The following is a 17,580-nucleotide window of genomic DNA, read 5'->3' as shown; positions in this document are numbered from 1 at the left end:
TGCATATAGTTTGGCCCAATCGAAACATTTTTCGATATAGCTGCCCATGGGTTTATAAATGACGCATTTTTCACTGGATTGTGACAAGAGGTGGTTAACATACATACCAAAGGTGGTGGGTTTCCAAATTTCGGAACCGGCCTAACTTTATGACTTTTTTCTTATTTTTTTTTGTTATTATTTCCAAGCAACGAGTTATTTGATAAACTTTTCGACATACCTAGAACATAATGAAATTTATTACTCTCTTAAAGTTAAGTTGCCAATTTTTTTGCATAAATAAGACGTAGTTACAAAAACTCGACCAAAGCTTTTGTTTTATGTTTTTAAACATTTTATTTGGTTTAAGTAAGCATTTAGATATAGAATTTCGGGTAAAAGATATAAAGCGATGTTTATACAGCAAAAATTGGCCAATTAAAACAATTTTTCCCATATTTTAGGTATTTTTTATCATTTTCTTTCCAAGCAAGGAGGTGTTTGATAAATTATACGAAAATTCTTAAAATTTTAATTTAAATATTTTTCAACCTCAATTTTTTCACTCCAAAAAGTAAAAGTTGCAACTTATGTAACAGAAATAGGACTTGGATAGTTGGGTATAATTCAACATAATATATTTAACAGTTTTGTAAGTTTTCTATAACCGTTTAAATTTCGAATTTCGGCTGAAGGAGGCAAAAGTTATAAACAATCTCATGATTTAAGTCATAATTAAAAGTAATCATACGCTCTATGGTACAAAAAATTAAAATTCTGTTTTTATAGCAAAAAGTACACAAATTCAACCAATTTTCAGTTATTTTAAAAAGGTTATGTTTTCTAAAATTGTTAAACAGGTGGGTATTTGATAAATTTTTTGATACTACTTAAAAATTTTTGAAGTTTAATCTACTCTAAAGTTAAGTTTATGAATTTTGTCCCAAAAATAGAACATTAATACATGCTTCCCCACAAAAGTTGTGTTTTATATTTCTAACTATTTTCTTTTCTTTAAGTAACCGTTTAAATTTTGAATTTCGGTCCGGGAGGACAAAAGTTATGAGCAATTTATTGATTTTAGTCATAATTTATATCAATCATACGCTCTATGGTCTCAAAAATAAAATTTTTGTTTTTCGCTGAAAAACAAGGCAATTTTAATATTTTTTTTTAATTTTTCGAATATAGACTTGAAAGGTCTTGGTTACAATAATCGATAAAACTTATCTGACATGCGCTCTAAGTTTAATTATATTTTGGCACTTTGATTTGTAGGTGTTTCTTTAAGTAGCTGGCTTACCACAACATTGCATCCAGATAGTTCATTTTGGTCTTTTGAATAGACGCTTACGCACACACTTGCTGACACACACACACACACACACCGATTTATTGATTTTAATTTCTTGTAACCTCTTTTTTGTTGTTGAAGGGGGCGTTGGCAAATCAAGATAAACGATTTTGGGTTTTTCTAATTTTTTTGCTCTTCCCTGTTTGGAAGGAAAATGAATAGTTTTTTGTTGTTGTTTTTTTTTCCGGAATGAATGAAATTTTGCAACCAACAAATTACACTTGCTGCTTACACCACGTCTGTTTTTAAAATGAATGTTAATGTTTTGGCAATTTCGAATACCCTTTTTTTTGTGAAGAGGTACGATGGCGAGTGTTCAATGTCTTCCTTACCCGGTGGAGGATTTGTAAAGCAAAAGGCAAAAACTGAAAAGCTGAACAAGAACATATTGACATGTTGTTGGCTAAGAAGCCATTGAAATGTAGCTGGCTGCTTGCAAACCGAAGAATTATGCGGAAGACAAGAAACAAATGATGATGATAAGTGAGTGAGTAATTGGTCGTTGGTTGGTGACTTGACTGGTGCTACTCTGCCATCATAGTAAATTGTGGATGTATAAAAAGGCAGAATAAGAACGAGGTAAAAACTTAAACCAAACAAACCAATGTTCAAGGGTTGCCATGAACAAATTATATGTAATTTAAACCTCCCCAGAGAGGGGCTAAGCAGAAGAGAAATTAAAACATTTGCCTATTTTCTTCTTCGAATAGTCTTCAAAAATAAAAAAGAAGACAACTAAACTAAGCTCTTGTTTTCCAACTTTTGCCAAGCCGTCTGTCTGCCTGGGACTGGTTATACAGATTAGCTGCAAGATGAGTGCTGGCAAGAAACGTATGTTAATCCTTTGTGTTTATTATACAGCTTGTATGTAATATGCACGCCAAGACAGCAGAATTATTAAACAAATCCCTTTGTTCTAGCAATTGTTTCTCGTTAGTTTTTTTTTTTTTTTGAATTTTTTCAACGTTGTTGTGTCATCATCGTGTATATGAAGCAAGCGTTGAGCTGGCATTAGAATATAAAACTTGGTTGGATTTTGCTACATTTTTTCTTCTTCACATATTTTTCTCATGAGTTTGGTGTGCTTGAAAAATTGGGTCACCATTGGCTTAAGCAAGAACACGCTGTTATAAAAACTTAGCAAGAGATCAACTGATGGCAGAGGTAAAAGCAGGATTTTAATTTTCCTTTTCTGTTTGTTTGATATGAATACGAAAATCATAAATCATTAAAGATTTGCTCAAAAACTAGCAAAGAAAGGTAGCTTAGGAAAATTATAAAAGAAAATTTCTTAGAAATGCATCTCACAGAAATGAACAATAAGTAGAAGAGGGTAAAGTTTGCCCGAAACGAATCATATGTGCCCTCCAGCATGGAAAGCATTTGTCAAACTTTTTATGCTTTTCCGGGAATTGGAAAAGTTACATAAGATAGCGTAATATAAGTGCACCAGAACAGAAGATTCCAAAGAAGTTAAAAACGAGCTAGATCTGAGCATGTTTTTAGTTAACCCATTTAAGATACCACTTAACATACATCATTACTAGGTGGTGTGTAAAATTTAAGGCGCGCAGTTTTATTCCAATGAAAGACGCAGTGTTTTTGACAAATGGGCGAACAGAAGGAAGGGCTTAGAATGCCATTAGACTTAAACAGTTTTAGAATATTTTGATAAATAAAAATCTATATAATGTATTTGGTCTGTGATTAATATTTCATGGTATAACCAACGGCACAACTAGTTGAGTAGACCCCCCTCGCATGATGGAGGGTTAAAGCTTCTTATATTATTCTCTCATAAAAAAAAATTTTTTTCCAGTTTGTAGACACAACTATACGGCTTATTCATAATTTGTAACAGATAACACCTTTTACAGTATGTTATCATAACATGACATCATTGCAAGGACTTACGCTGGGGGTCTAATTCATCAAAAAATATTTTCAAGGTCTAAAAACTAACTTTTCTTATAAAAAGGGAATTTTAAATGATATTTCATACAGACTTTTATGATTTCCTAGGCATAGAAAGGAAACTGCAAGGTCTTTGCCTTAAAACATTTTTGAAATGATGAAATTCTATTAATATTTAAAGAAGTTATAAGCAATTTAGTGAAGCAAGTCAATAATTTTTATATAAATCATACGCTCCATTGGACAAACAAATATTTTTATGATTCAAATATTACAATATTTTTATACTTTTCACCCTAGGATGGGGACATACTAACTTTTCCTAGGCATAGCAAGGAAACTGCAAGGTCTTTGCCTTAAAACATTTTTGAAATGATGAAATTCTATTAATATTTAAAGAAGTTATAAGCAATTTAGTGAAGCAAGTCAATAATTTATATAAATCATACGCTCCATTGGACAAAAAAAATATTTTTATTATTCAAATATTAGTTTTATACTTTTCACCCTAGGATGGGGGCCTATTAACTTCGTCATTCCGTTTGTAACACATCGAAATATTCATCTAAGACGTCATAAAGTATATATATTTATGATCGTCATGACATTTTAAGTCGATTTAGTCCTTTAGTCCGCTTGTATTTCAGTTGAAATCACATTCACTTTCGAAGGAGTAAAGCTAGGTGATTGAAATTTTACACAAACACTTCCTACAAGAGTAGGTTGGTTGGGATTGTAAATGGGCCATATTGGTCCATGTTTTGATATAGCTCCCATATAGACCCATTTCCCTTTTATACTCTTTAAGCCTGTGGAGGGCGTAAATCTTAACCTATTTGGCTGAAATTCCGATTTGGATGCAATTTTACATAGTGACATTTTCTAGGACTTTCAATATACATGTCAATCAAGGTCTGGAACGGTCCATAACCTGATATAGCTCTCATATAAACCGATCTTCCGATTTTACGGCGTAAATCTAACCAAATTTGACTGAAATTTTGCACAGTGACTTTTTCTTTGACCTCCAACATACGTGTCTAATATGGTCTGAATCGTTTTATAAGCTGATATAGCTCCCATATAAACCGATCTCCCGATTTTACTTCTTGAGCTTCTAGGGGCCGTAATTCTTATCCGATTTGATGCAATATTGCACAGTGACTTTTTCTAGACCATCAACATACATGCCAATTAAAGTCAGAAGCGGTTCATAATCTGATATAGCTCCCATATTAACTCATCTCCTGATTACACTTTTTGAGCTTCTGGAGGCCGTAATTCTTATCCGATTTGGTTAAAATTTATAACAATGGCATATACTATGGCCTGATATAACCTTCATAGCATAGTAATTCTTATCCATTATCCCTTGTTTGCCTATAAAGAGACAAAAAACTTGACAAATGCGATCTAGGTTGGAGGGTATACAAGATTTTTGGGGGCCATCGTAGCGCAGAGGTTAGCATGTCCGCCTATGACGCTGAAAGCCTGGGTTCGAATCCTGGCGAGACCATAAAACAAATTTTCAGCTGTGGTTTTCCCCTCCTAATGCTGGCAACATTTGTGAGGTACTATGCCATGTAAAACTTCTCTCCAAAGAGGTGTCGCACTTTGGCATGCCGTTCGGACTCGTCTATAAAAAGGAGGCCCCTTATGATTGAGCTTAAACTTGAATCGGACTGCACTCATTGATATGTGAAAAGTTTGCCCCTGTTCCTTAGTGAAATGTTCATGGGTAAAATTTGCATTTGCATAAGATTTGGCCCGTCCAAACTTAGCACGCTTCTACTTTTTTTTATAAAAATAGAGTTTTAAATCGTGTTTCAAAACTTTTATGAGTTCCTAGTCATTGAGAAGAAACTGCAAGGTCTTTACCTTAAAACTTTTTTGAAATGATGAAATTCTATTAATATTTGAGGAAGTTATTAGTAATTTAGTGAAGCAAGTCAGTAATTTATATAAATCATACGCTCCATTGGCCAACAAATTTATTTTTTATGTTTTCAAGTAATAAATGGGGTAAAAATCATAAAAAAAAATTTATTAAAATCACAATTGAATTAAAACGAAATGCCATTGGTTTTGCTTTCAAGAAATGTTTTAGTGAAATTTTGGTTAAATTAAATTTTAGCCAATTTTTCTTATTTTTTTCTTTAAATTTCAGTTGTTTTCATATAACTTAAAAATCAATAAGGCGGTGCTACTTGCATAAAATAACGCTTAATTTTTATTTGCATGATAGGAAAATAATACCATTCTAATTATCAATTTAATAAGATAAGTCCATAATTTAGATAAAAAACAAGTAGGCCGTTTTCATACTCTACACAACATTGTGTATGCAGCCTACGTCGTCGAGCGAAGGCGAAAAGGCTATTTCAAGTGATTTCTCATTCTGAGGACTGTATTCCGAAGTCATCAAAGTGCATGATAGGGCACATTGATGAATTGTCCAGCAATCAGTGGAGACAAAGGAGTTTGACGAAAGGAGTTTGGCGGATAGAAAGACATTCTAAGTTTGGTATAATCCTTATCTCACCTAAACTAGAAGCTTAATGCAACTAGTTGGCCAAAATTCTAGTAAAATGACTTAAAACCTGTTATTTAATCAGTAGAGAGAGAATGCCCAATACAATTCAGAATAGCCCATATTTTTCTTGGTATGTCTAGGCTAAAAAGTAAGTGGTGAGTCCAAACAAATCCGATGAAAACTTAGCTTTCTAAAGGCTTAGGAAGACAAATCGAAATATCGGTTTTGTATAGGAGCTAGAATAGGACAAAGTTTTATAAAGCCTATATACGGAATTTATTAGTTTGTAGACAAAACACAGATCTGTAAAAAACCTGGCTCAAAAGCGTTGTATTTTTAGGTTGTAGAGTGATTAAAGTGGAAAGACGGACGGTCATGGTGATGGTAAAGGTTAAAAAGTAGACCACATCTGAAGGGAAAAAGGATAAAAGTCAAACCAGAAATCCTCAGCTTTTAATTGCGATCAAATTTTTTCCCGTGAACAGCCTTTGAGTTAAGTTGAAGCATTTTTGTAAACCAACTCAATAATTAATGTAAATCATACGCTCCTGGGTCCAGGTAAATAAAAGTTTCTATAAAGTATACGCCACAATTCCTTTTAAATATGTTCACTTTTTGTTTTTTCCTACAAAACAGTCGTTAAATTTAATTTAAAATTTAAAAGAATCAAACCGGAATACTCAGCTTTGCGATAAAAAATTTTCCCATGAAAGGTTTTTTAGTTAAGTCATACATTTTTTTCAAAGAAATTTTATAATGAATGCAAATCAGACGTTCCAGAGTCCATAACTAAATTCCCTTTCGAAAAATTTTCACTTTTTGGTTTTTTTTTCCACCAAAAATCGTTAATCTTAAATTATAATTTAAAAATCAAACCAGAAATCACCATCTTTTAATTGCGATCAACATTTTGTCTGTTTGCGATTTCTTTTTCGGTCTTAAAATCTTATTGAGATTCCATTGCAGGATATTGTCCGGTCCGATCAAAAATTTCCCTATGAAAAGTTTTTTTTTTTTATAAGTTATAAGCTTTTTCAAACCCTACGAATAATTAATGTAAATCATACGCTCCGAGGTCCATGACTCAAGATATCCATTAAGTATACGCCACAAAACACTGCTTTAAAATTGATAATCTTAAATTAAAATTTGAAAATCAAATCATAAATCCTTTCATCCGTGATCGAAAATTATCCTATAAAATTTTTTTAGTTAAGTTACAAACTTTTTCAAGCCGTACGGCTTTCAATTGCGATCAAAATGTTGCCTATGAAAAGCTTTTCAGTTAAGTTCTAAGCTCTTTCAAACCCTACGAATAATTCATGTCAATCATACGCTTTTTTGCAACACAACATAATAAATAATGTAAATCATACGCTCCAGGGTCAACAACTATAAATTTATATTAAGTATACGTCACAATTTTCTTTTAAAAATGTTCATTTTTTGAATTTTTTCCCCACTTAAATTTTTTAGTCTTAAATGTTTAAGGGCATTTAAAGTGATTTTGATGCTATAAATTTCTATTAAGTATACGACACAACTTCCCTCGAAAAATTTTCACTTTTACGTTTTTTTTCACTAAAATCGTTTATCTTAATAAAAAAAAACCAAAAATCAAACCACAAATCCTCGGCTTTCAATTGCGATCAAAATTTTCCTATGAAAAGCTTTTCAGTTAAGTTATAAGCTTTTTCAAACCCTACAAAAAATTCATGTTAATCATACGCTTTTTTGCAACACAACATTATAAATAATGTAAATCATACGCTCCAGGGTCTACAACTGTAAATTTATATTAAGTATACGCCACAATTCCCTTGTAATAATGTTCACTTCTTGAATTATTTCCCCCTCTAAAATGTGTTAGTCTTAAATGTTTAGGGGCATTTAAAGTGATTTTGATGCTATAGATTTCTATTAAGTATACGTCACAACTTCCTTCGAAAAATTTTCGCTTTTAGGTTTTTTCTTTCCACTAAAATTGTTGATCTTAATAAAAATTTAAAAATCAAACCACAAATCCTTGGCTTTCAATTGCGATCAAAATTTTGCCTATGAAAAGCTTTTCAGTTAAGTTATAAGCTTTTTCAAACCCTACGAATAATTCATGTTAATCATACGCTTTTTTGCAACACAACATTATAAATAATGTAAATCATACGCTCCAGGGTCCACAACTGTAAATTTATATTAAGTATTCGCCACAATTCCCTTGTAAAAATGTTCACTTCTTGGATTTTTTCCCCTTATAAAAATCGTTAATCTTAAATGTTTAGGGGCATTTAAAGTGATTTTCATGCTATAAAAGCGAGGTGGTTGCAAAATCTCTTCAATGTAGTTTTTGCCCGTTTAGTTTTTATTTTTATTGCATTATTTGCAACTACACTTTGCTACTTGGCCGTAGAAGTGATTTAATTTTTCATTTTGTCATTTGATGGGCAACCTTTTCAGAAACTTTTATCATTTATTAAAAATGACTAGCACCCGCAAGCAAGGCTATACAAGGGGCTAGGGCGATGGCTTTCTATGCCACAGAGTGTATAGCTTTTAATTTATGTTAAGTAAAGTTAGTAAGTGGCTGAGGGAGTGAGAGAGTGGGGTAGTGGGGTAGTGGGGTAGTGAGTGAGGCAGTAAGTTTACTGCTTTGTATATGTTAGCAGTTGTTTAAATTCATGAGCCTAAGTGTATGACTAAAGGCCCTTTTTGCATTTAAAAGGAAATTCCTGTTACAGTTGCCTCAGTTGGCTAAAATTTACTCAGAGAAAATGTCAAAAAGGTGAAAAAGATGAGATGTAGACTTCATTGCATATTAATGGAAAAGTTAGGACCCATTCCATTTACTTCGAAAAAAAGAAAAGAAAATGCTGTAAGGTTTTGTAGTTTTCCCAGAATCTTTTTTCATGGCATTTCCTTTTTTTCTATTTAAACTAGCTTCTGACACTCTCTGTGCTGTTTTAAATGAAGCCGTACTATGGAGATTGGCTTTTGCTATGTCTACCCCCTAGAAGTTCAATTGGATTAAATGCTCGAGCAAAGGTGGTGAAAAGAAAAAGTAGAAAAAACAAAACAAACAAACTTGTATTAAAAAATCAAAAGACTCATGCACACACTCTCTCTCTCCCTCTTTCTCTCTCGCCTAACTTTAAAAATAGGAAAAAAAAACTTTTAGAGTTACACCATACAATCTAGTACACATCATCATGATAGCGAGTGTGGGCATTAGAACATAATAATTAGCCTCTAACCTACTTAGATTGAATATTCTCCATACAGAAAAACTTGAATTGCCTGTGTTCTCGTTATTTCTCTTTGCAAAATATTGGCTCTAATGAAGCACTTCTCAATTGTCAAGATTAAGCTGAGTTGGCCAATGAAAATCAGCAGTTCTAATTGACACTTTTCCAGAGTCTCAAAGTTTGTGTAACAAAAGCGTAAAAATAGAAAAACTTTGCAGTTGGCACTTTAAACGCCAATTCAAATGAAATAAATTTAATTGATTGTAGCTATGTGCCAATGAAATATTGTCACTTTTATTGGAAAACGAAAGCAATGTTTGCTACAAATTTTTTGAGTGAAAAAATGAAATGTCAACTAAATGTAGGAAAAAAAAAGTTTTTAAGTGTTTTTGAGCGTAAAAATTATGTTTAACAAAAGTTTCGTTTTGATGGAAAAATCTGTCGTTTGTCAGCTTTCTAAAATAGAAAAACTTTAAATGATGGCAGTTTTCTTTGATAGTAAAAACTAAGAATTATAATAACATTAAATAATTAATATGAATCATACGCTCCAAAGGACGCACAGTGGCAAAATTGGAAAAACTTCTGTTATTAACGAATGCATAGAGATATGATTATGAAACTTGGAAAGAGGTTAGTAGAGGTGTTGACTCAATGAGGTGCAAATGTATAGGGTGCTAATAGGTACAGGGTTCTGTTGGTGGGCCTTTGATCAGCTTTACCTTAAGAAGTGTAGTTGGCTTCCAAATGTTCTAATGCACACCACCAAAAAAGTTTTTAAGTGCTTTTAAGGGTAAAAATGAATTTTAACAAAAGTTTCGTTTTGGTGGAAAAATCTGTAGTTTGTTAGCTTTCTAAAATAGTGTAATTTTAAATTATGGCAGTTTTCTTTGATAGGAAAAAACTAAGAATTATAGTAACATTGAATAATTAATATGAATCATACGCTCCAAAGGACCCACAGTGGCAAAGTTAGAAAAACTTCTTTTATTTTCGAATGGACAGAGATACGATTGCAAACCTTGGAAAGCGGTTAGCAGAGGCGTTGATCCAGTTAGGTGCAAAGTGTAGGGTGCTAGTAGGTACGGGGTTCTTTGGTGGGCCCTTGATCAGCTTGGCCTTATGAAGCTTACTTGGCTATAAATACTTATTAATCTAGTCATTCCGTTGGTAACGCTTAGAAATATTGATCTGGAACCTTGTAAAGTATGTATATTCTTGATGGTCTTGATATTCGGGTTGATATAGCCATGTCCCTCCGTTCAACTGTCTGTCGCAATCAAGATAGCGGTCGAACGCATAAAGCCCACCGCTTGAAATTTTGTACAAATACTTTTTATTGAAATGGTTCGTTGGGGATTGCAAAAGGGCCATATCGGTTCAGATTTAGATACGCCTCCCATATAAACCGATCTGGTGATTTGACTTCTTGAGCCCCTAGAAGCCACAATTGTTATACGATTTGGCTGAAATTTCGAAAGGAGTGTTTCTATCTTCTGTCTTTAACCTGATGTAGCTCTCTTATAAACAGACCCGACGAATAGGTTCTACGGCCGTTAGAAGCTTCCAATTTTGGCTGATTTAGCAGGAATTTGGTACAGTCCAAATTTTTTAAATTTTTAGCACATCCATGGTGTTGAGGATCCTGGATTCAGCTCGGTTGAACTTAGCACATTTTTAAGTCTTGGGAACTAATTTTCAAACTATTTAAGTGAAATTTTGAACAGTGTGCGGTAGTAGGCACTTGATATCGCTATTGGGTATTGTCTTGGGAGATTAGCTGTAAAAGCTTATCTCCTGATCTAGGGCGTTGAGTCCATCTTGTCCGGATCTTGGGGCCATTATAGGCGCATTTATCACCCAATTTCGCTGAGATTTGAAACAGGGAGTTGTAACGAATACAACTCCCTGTTTCGACTTCCGTAACGAATATGCCAGATCGGACTTAATTTGGCTATTGCTGCCCTTTAGACAGATCTCCCGAGTTAGGTTCTTGCGCCCATAATCGGCGTGTTTACTGCCCAATTTCTCTGAAATTTAGTACAGTAAGCTGTACTTAGTCCTTCGACCTCCATACCGAATATGGTCACAGTCAGACGATATTTGGATATAGCAGACATATAGACTGATATCCCGATTTAGGATATTGAGGCTTTAATAGGCACGTTTACTTCCCGATGTCACTGAAATTTGAAATAGTTAACTGTATAACACCCCTATACATCCGTATTGAATATGGTCCAGATCGGTCTAAATTTGGATGTGGCCGTCATATAAACCGATCCCCCAATTTATGGAGTTGAGGGCATAAAAGTTGTATTTATTAGCAGGTTTAGCTGAAAATTGCCACAGTGAGTTGTAGTACTGGAACAGTGAGTTGAAGTAAGCCCCTCACCCTCTGTACCGATTATAGATCAGATCGAACCGTATCTGAATATAGCTGATCTCTCGATTTGGGATTTTGAGGCCACTATAAGCTAGTTTTTTACTCGATATTGCTGAAATTTCAAACAGTGTGTTATAGCTAGGCTACCGTAGCGCAGAGGTTAGCATGTCTGCCTATGACGCTGAACGCCTGGGTTCGAATCCTGGCGAGACCATCAGAAAAAAAAAATCAACGGTGATTTTCCCCTCCTAATGCTGGCAACATTTGTGAGGTACTATGGCAGGTAAAACTTCTCTCCAAAGTGGTGTCGCACCGCGGCACGCAGTTCGGACTCGGCTATAAAAAGGAAACCTCCTATCATTGAGCTTAAAACTTGAATCGGACTGCACTCATTGATATGTGAGAAGTTTGCCCCTTTTCCTTAGTGGAATGTTCATGGGCAATATTTGCATTTTTGTGTCATAGCTAGGAGTTACGGAGATTACCGTAGCGGAGAGGTTAGCACGTGCACCTATGACGCTGTACGCCTGGGCTCGAATTCTGGAGAGAACATCAGAAAAACATTTTCAGCGGTGGTTTTCCTCTCCTTATGCTGGCGACATTTGTGAAATATTATGCCATGCATAGAAGCTATGTCAAAACTTCTCCCCAAAGAGGTTGCGCACTGCGGCACGCCGCTCGTACTCGGCTATAAAAAGGAGGTCTCTTATCATTGCACGAAAACTTGAGACGGACAGTAAGGCCCTGTTGCTTAATGGAATGTACATGGGCAAATCTACAATTTCGTTGGTTGCAGTTAGTCCCTCCAACTATGTACCCAATATGGTTCAAGTCCGACCATATTTGGATATTGCTGCCATGTAGGTAGTTCTCCCCATTTGGGACCTTGAATTCATAATATGCCAATTTGTTACATGATTTTGATGAAATTGAAAAGAATTTTAATGGTTTGTCATTCGTTACCTTATTGTTAAAGTAGAAAATTTTTTATTATCTGCCCCACAAAGTATGCAATAGCTTTGTGATTGTTTATAAATTAACAGGAAAATTTGGTTTTGAATAAAGATTTCAAACTGAAGGATCATTCTCCTCATAGCGCTGATATCATCACCTAACCACAAACCCTCACATCAGAGAAGCAAAATTTTAAACTCTTTGCCCCATAAAGTATGCTACAGTTTTTATAATAGAATAAGCTTTGGAGGTTATAATTAATTTCTAAAATTGACTTAAAATTATTTTAAGTATACTTTTATTTCTTTTAAACTACACTATTCCTAAATATTTAGATTTTTTGTAATGAAAGTAAGATGGTCTTTATTTCAATGGTCTTCCTAAACTTTGTATATTTCATTTAATCTCTCTCCTTATCGTTTTAATCCTTTTTTGTAGAGATTGTATTGATGTTATCATGGCTTATGCTCTTGTTTGCCAATTCTTAAGTGATAAAACTACTAACGCTATGATAATGATTTTGTTTTAAAACAGAGATGCAAACAAATATGAATTAAAAGGATGAAGGTTTTGTGGAGGAAAAAATGTTGAAAGTGAAATTTTCAAAAAAAAAGATAATAATAATAATTTAATAAACTATTGAATACAATTTGTTTATTTTAAAGATGTGTTTATTACTCTATTAAATTGAATTGGTGACTAAGACCGTAGATATTGCTTGCAAAATAACAGTTCAGCTCTAACTATTTCGAAGTTCCTACCGTTATCTCTATTCAGTCTCAAATTGCGTATTTTTACTAGTTTTATTTTTCAATTAATTCTAGTTCTTTTTTTGTGCAAAGAGCACCTCCAGTACCCGGCTGATGTTGCCTGGCAATAGACAAATCCTCTTGTACAACGGTTAGTGTGTGGCATTTTCTGGCTTTGCTTGTCCACAAAAAATGAAATAAAGTGAAATTGACTTTATTAAATTTACGTATATAAATATTAAAAATACTTAGAATTGTTTTAAAACTAAAAAACTGCTGTGCTGCCATAAAATTAAAATTCTTATTAATTGATATTTTTAAACGGAATATTCCATTGCCATTATATGCACACAATTTTTTTTTTTCATTTCATTTTGCTTATCCCTTTCCGTTTTCAATTGCATATCTTTAACGACAGCTATTCCTGGAATTTTAACCACAATAAAAAGCTTTTATTCCTTGCAAACCCTTAACGCCCAGCTGAGATTCTCTTTGCTATGGATTTTTTTGTTTGTTTTTACTCATAGTTTGATTTAATTTTGCTTTTCAACTTTCTCTTCTGCAAGTTAAATATTTGTTTTAACACATGCTTATGGTTTATGCAAATTAATGCAGTTTTCATAGAAAACAAAAACTTTTTTATTGGCAAGCAAAATAATTGGCCTCAAGGCAACCTCAAGTATTAATATGAGAGATAAAAAAAAATTACGAAAATAGAGGGAAGGAAATAGGAGGAAGGAAAAGAAAGTAAAAAGGCCTGGCAGAATTTTATATCGAGGTGTTAGGGAATAACTAGATTGGTGAATCACTCTTCTATAAAAAATGGTTGCAGTGACTGATGAAATAACAAACAGAAGGACGGACATTGTATTTAATGAAAAAGTAAAACGAAATAAGCGATAACAATTTTAATTAATAAAAAGTATAGGCGCTTTTGCTATCTGTTATAAACAGTTTAAATTTGCTCCCTAACTTAAGCACTTAAGAAGTTACATCTATTTTCATAAAAGCATGTGTCTATTATTATTAGTCATACGCCTAATGGTACCCAATACTTAAACCTTTCTTAAACTAAGCAAAACTCCCAAAGTTTATATGCAATCGAGCAAGTTCAAATGGATTAAGATAGGTGGCAGAATGAGCAATACTTCTTTCATTAATCTTGACTGTACATCATACCATTTTGTTTTTGCATGCTATATACTGTCCGTCTTTCTGTATGCTGTTTCGACAGAGACAATATAGGACTACAATGAAAGGTCTTTAGTAGTAAATCAACCACAAATAACAAATTTTGCCCACGAACATTCCACTAAGAAACTGGGGGAAATTTCTCACATATCAATGAGTGCAGTCCGATTCAAATTTAAGCTCAATGATATGGGGCCTCCTTTTTATAGCCGAGTCCGAATGGCGTGCCGTAGTGCGAGAAATTTTAACATGGGAAGTATCTCATAATTAGGAAAGGAAAACTGCCGCTGAAATTTTGGTCTCTGATGGTCTCTCTAGGATTCGAACCCAGACGTTCAGCGTCATAGGCGAACAAGATTATCTCTGCGCTACGGTGGCTTTCTTAGTAGTAAATCACTAATCTGTTAATGATACAAAACAAGCCGAAGGAGAGGATAGAGACATTTTATCGGTCAGGAGCATTTAAGATTTTGCTATGGATCATAATCAATTCGAGTTTGCGCTGCAGCTTAAAAATTTACGGAATTTTGGCTGACTTAATAAAGACATATTCCAATTTATATTAGCCATACGCCCAATATAACACAAACCAATAATCCAGTTAGGAAATTCTTAAACATTGTCACAAAATTTTCGATGAAAGTTGACTTCCTTTTTTGTGAACATGAATTTTAAGCAAAATTTGTTCAGCACCAACCAAAAGCTACAAATTGGCATAAATATTTTACTAAAATTTTAGATGATCTCAGAAATTTGGAGAAATTTTCATGAAAACTTTGTCTTTAGAGCAAATTTCAGGGAAATTTTTTTGTTAGAGAAAATTTTATAGATTTCTTGTCTTAAGATAAAATTTCAGGGGAAATTTTTTGTCTTTAGGGATAAATTCATGAATATTATAGGAAATTTCAGGGAAAATTTGTCTTTGGAGAAATTCCATTGAAAGTTTGTCTTTAGAGAAATTTCTTGGAAAATTTGTCTTTGGAGAAAATTTCATGGAAATTTTGTCTTCAAAGAAAATTTCATGGAAATTTTGCTTTTAAGGAAATTATCATAGACATTTTTTCTTTGAGGAAAGTCTCATGGAGATTTTGTATGAGAGAAATTTTCATGGAAATGTTGTTGTTAGAGAAAATTTAATGGAAATTTAGTCTTTAGAAATTTCAGGGAAACTTTGTCTTTAAAAAAATTTCATGGAACTTTTGCCTTTAGAGACAAAATTCCGGACATTTTGAGAAAGTTTCAGAGAAATTTTGCCTTCAGAAAAAATTTCATGGAAATTTTGTCTCCAGAGAAAATTACACAGAAATCTTGTTAGAGATAATTTAATGGAAATTCTGTCTTTAGAGAAAATTTCATAAAAATTTTGTCTTTAGAGAAAATTTCATAGCAATTTTGTCTTTACAGAAAATTTCATAGAAATTTTGTCTTTACAGAAAATTTCATAGAAATTTTGTCTTTAGAGAAAATTTCATGGAAATATTGTCTTTAGAGAAAATTTCATAGAAATTTTGCCTTAGAGAAAATTTCATGGAAATCTTGTTGTTAGAGAAAATTTCATTGAAATTTTGTCTCCAGAGAAAATTGCACAGAAATCTTATTGTTGGTGAAAATTTAATGGAAATTTTGTCTTTAGAAAATTTCAGGGAAACTTTGTCGTTAACAAAATTTTATGGAACTTTTGACTTTGGAGACAAAATTTTTGGACATTTTATCTTAAGAGAAAGTTTCAGGAAAACTTTGGCTTTAGAGAAAATTTAATAGAAATTTTGTCTCTAGAGAAAATTAAAACTTGTTTTTAAGAGAAAATAACATAGATATCTTTTTGTTAGAGAAAATTTCATTTTAAATTTGTCTTTAAAAAAAATTCTTCGAACTTTTTATTGAAAATTTAGTCTTAAGAGAAAATTTCATGGAAATTTTTTCTATAGAGAATATTTTATGCCCATTGTGGCTTTAGAGAAAATTGTATGCCAATTTTGTCTCTAGAGAAAATTTCATGGAAATTTCAGTGAGAATTTTATGAAAAGTTTTTTCTTAAGAGAAAAGTTCATGGAAATTTTGTCTTAAGAGAATATTTTATTAAAATTTTTTTGTAATTAAATTTTTTTTTTAATTTTTTTCGTAAATAGTATGTTCTTAAAATTTTTCTGTAGCAAATTTTTTTAATTTTTCTGTAAAACTATTTTTTTTTAATTTTTCTGGAATTTTTTTTTGTTTAAATTTTTCTGCAGGGAAATTTTTTTTGAAAATTTATTTTTAAATTGATTTCTTAACATTTTCAATTTCTTTAAATTTTTCACATTCTTTGCCTTTTATGTATATTAACATGTTGCGAATAACTTTAAGATCCCACAAAAACTTATATTTACACACATAATAAAATCAAAACACTTCATACTTTATAAATTAATTTTAAATCCTCTCCTTTTTGCTCCTTATACAACGGAGAACTTGGATAAGCCTGAGATCATGTTAAATTTTATTACAATATTTATGGCAATTTGTGACTTTTGGTTGGTGCTAAACCAAGTATGCCATAATTCTGAGTATACAACAAAATTTTGTTGTTGAAGCATACTTTTAGGCGTAGTAAGTAAAAAATTGAAAATGTGTCACCGGGGAGATATTGAAATAAATGACAAACACACACACACACACACACACAAGAAACAATAAATGGCAGTGTTCTTGAACTACTAGCACGTTGAGCCAAAGTTTGTTTGTTTGTTGGTTTAGGGGGGGAAAATAATTGCAACATGTGCTCTAGAGTTTCAAAATAACCATAAAGTAACATTTTGGACCGAAAAAGGAACTTTGATTTCATGGCAAATCGATAAATGGTAAAACAACCTTCAAAATCATTGAACAACTTGGCCAATGATTTTAAAGGTTTTGGCGAAAGCCAGAAACAAATGCTCAATAAAGTTGAATTGTTGTAACCCTTGCTTTTGTGTCCATAGTCCATGGCTAAAACTAGTTGAACAAATTTAGGCAATTAATAACTCGTTGACTCTGGAAAATGGTCTCTTAATTGCTTGTTTTAATTTTCTTTTAAATTTGTTTAATGCAGTGAAAGGTTTCTTGGACTAAATCAACCAACCTCCTTTGATTTTCATTTGTCCTTTGTCCTTAAAGTATGCTGTCCTTATGCTGATATTCAAAGTAAATTAAATTTATATTTAATGCCCCAACAGATGATGTGAAAATTGTTGTATATTCTTAAAAGACGAGAAAATTAATTGAAAATAAAATCTGTGCACAAGCAAGGCAAAATTATGTTG

The 17,580-nt window shown here is 32.6% G+C and overlaps 1 protein-coding gene across 3 annotated transcripts in view; it reads right to left on the bottom strand.

The window, feature by feature from the left end:
* Nucleotides 1–17,580, bottom strand: part of LOC106090706 (uncharacterized) — a 533,792-nt gene that overhangs the window by 113,843 nt on the left and 402,369 nt on the right. Inside the window, exon 1 of one of the 3 annotated variants that reach the window (XM_013256998.2) lies at nucleotides 1,283–1,383. The exons of the other annotated variants lie outside the window; for them this stretch is intronic. Within the exon in view, the coding sequence (XP_013112452.1) occupies nucleotides 1,283–1,308 (26 nt within the window). The 5' untranslated portion in view covers nucleotides 1,309–1,383. Of the gene's footprint in view, nucleotides 1–1,282; nucleotides 1,384–17,580 lie in introns of those variants that run through there. 3 annotated transcript variants of the gene reach the window in all.

Source organism: Stomoxys calcitrans, chromosome 2 (genome assembly GCF_963082655.1).
Source record: "Stomoxys calcitrans chromosome 2, idStoCalc2.1, whole genome shotgun sequence".
NCBI lineage: Eukaryota > Metazoa > Arthropoda > Insecta > Diptera > Muscidae > Stomoxys > Stomoxys calcitrans.
This window is presented reverse-complemented; position numbering and strand designations above follow the sequence as displayed.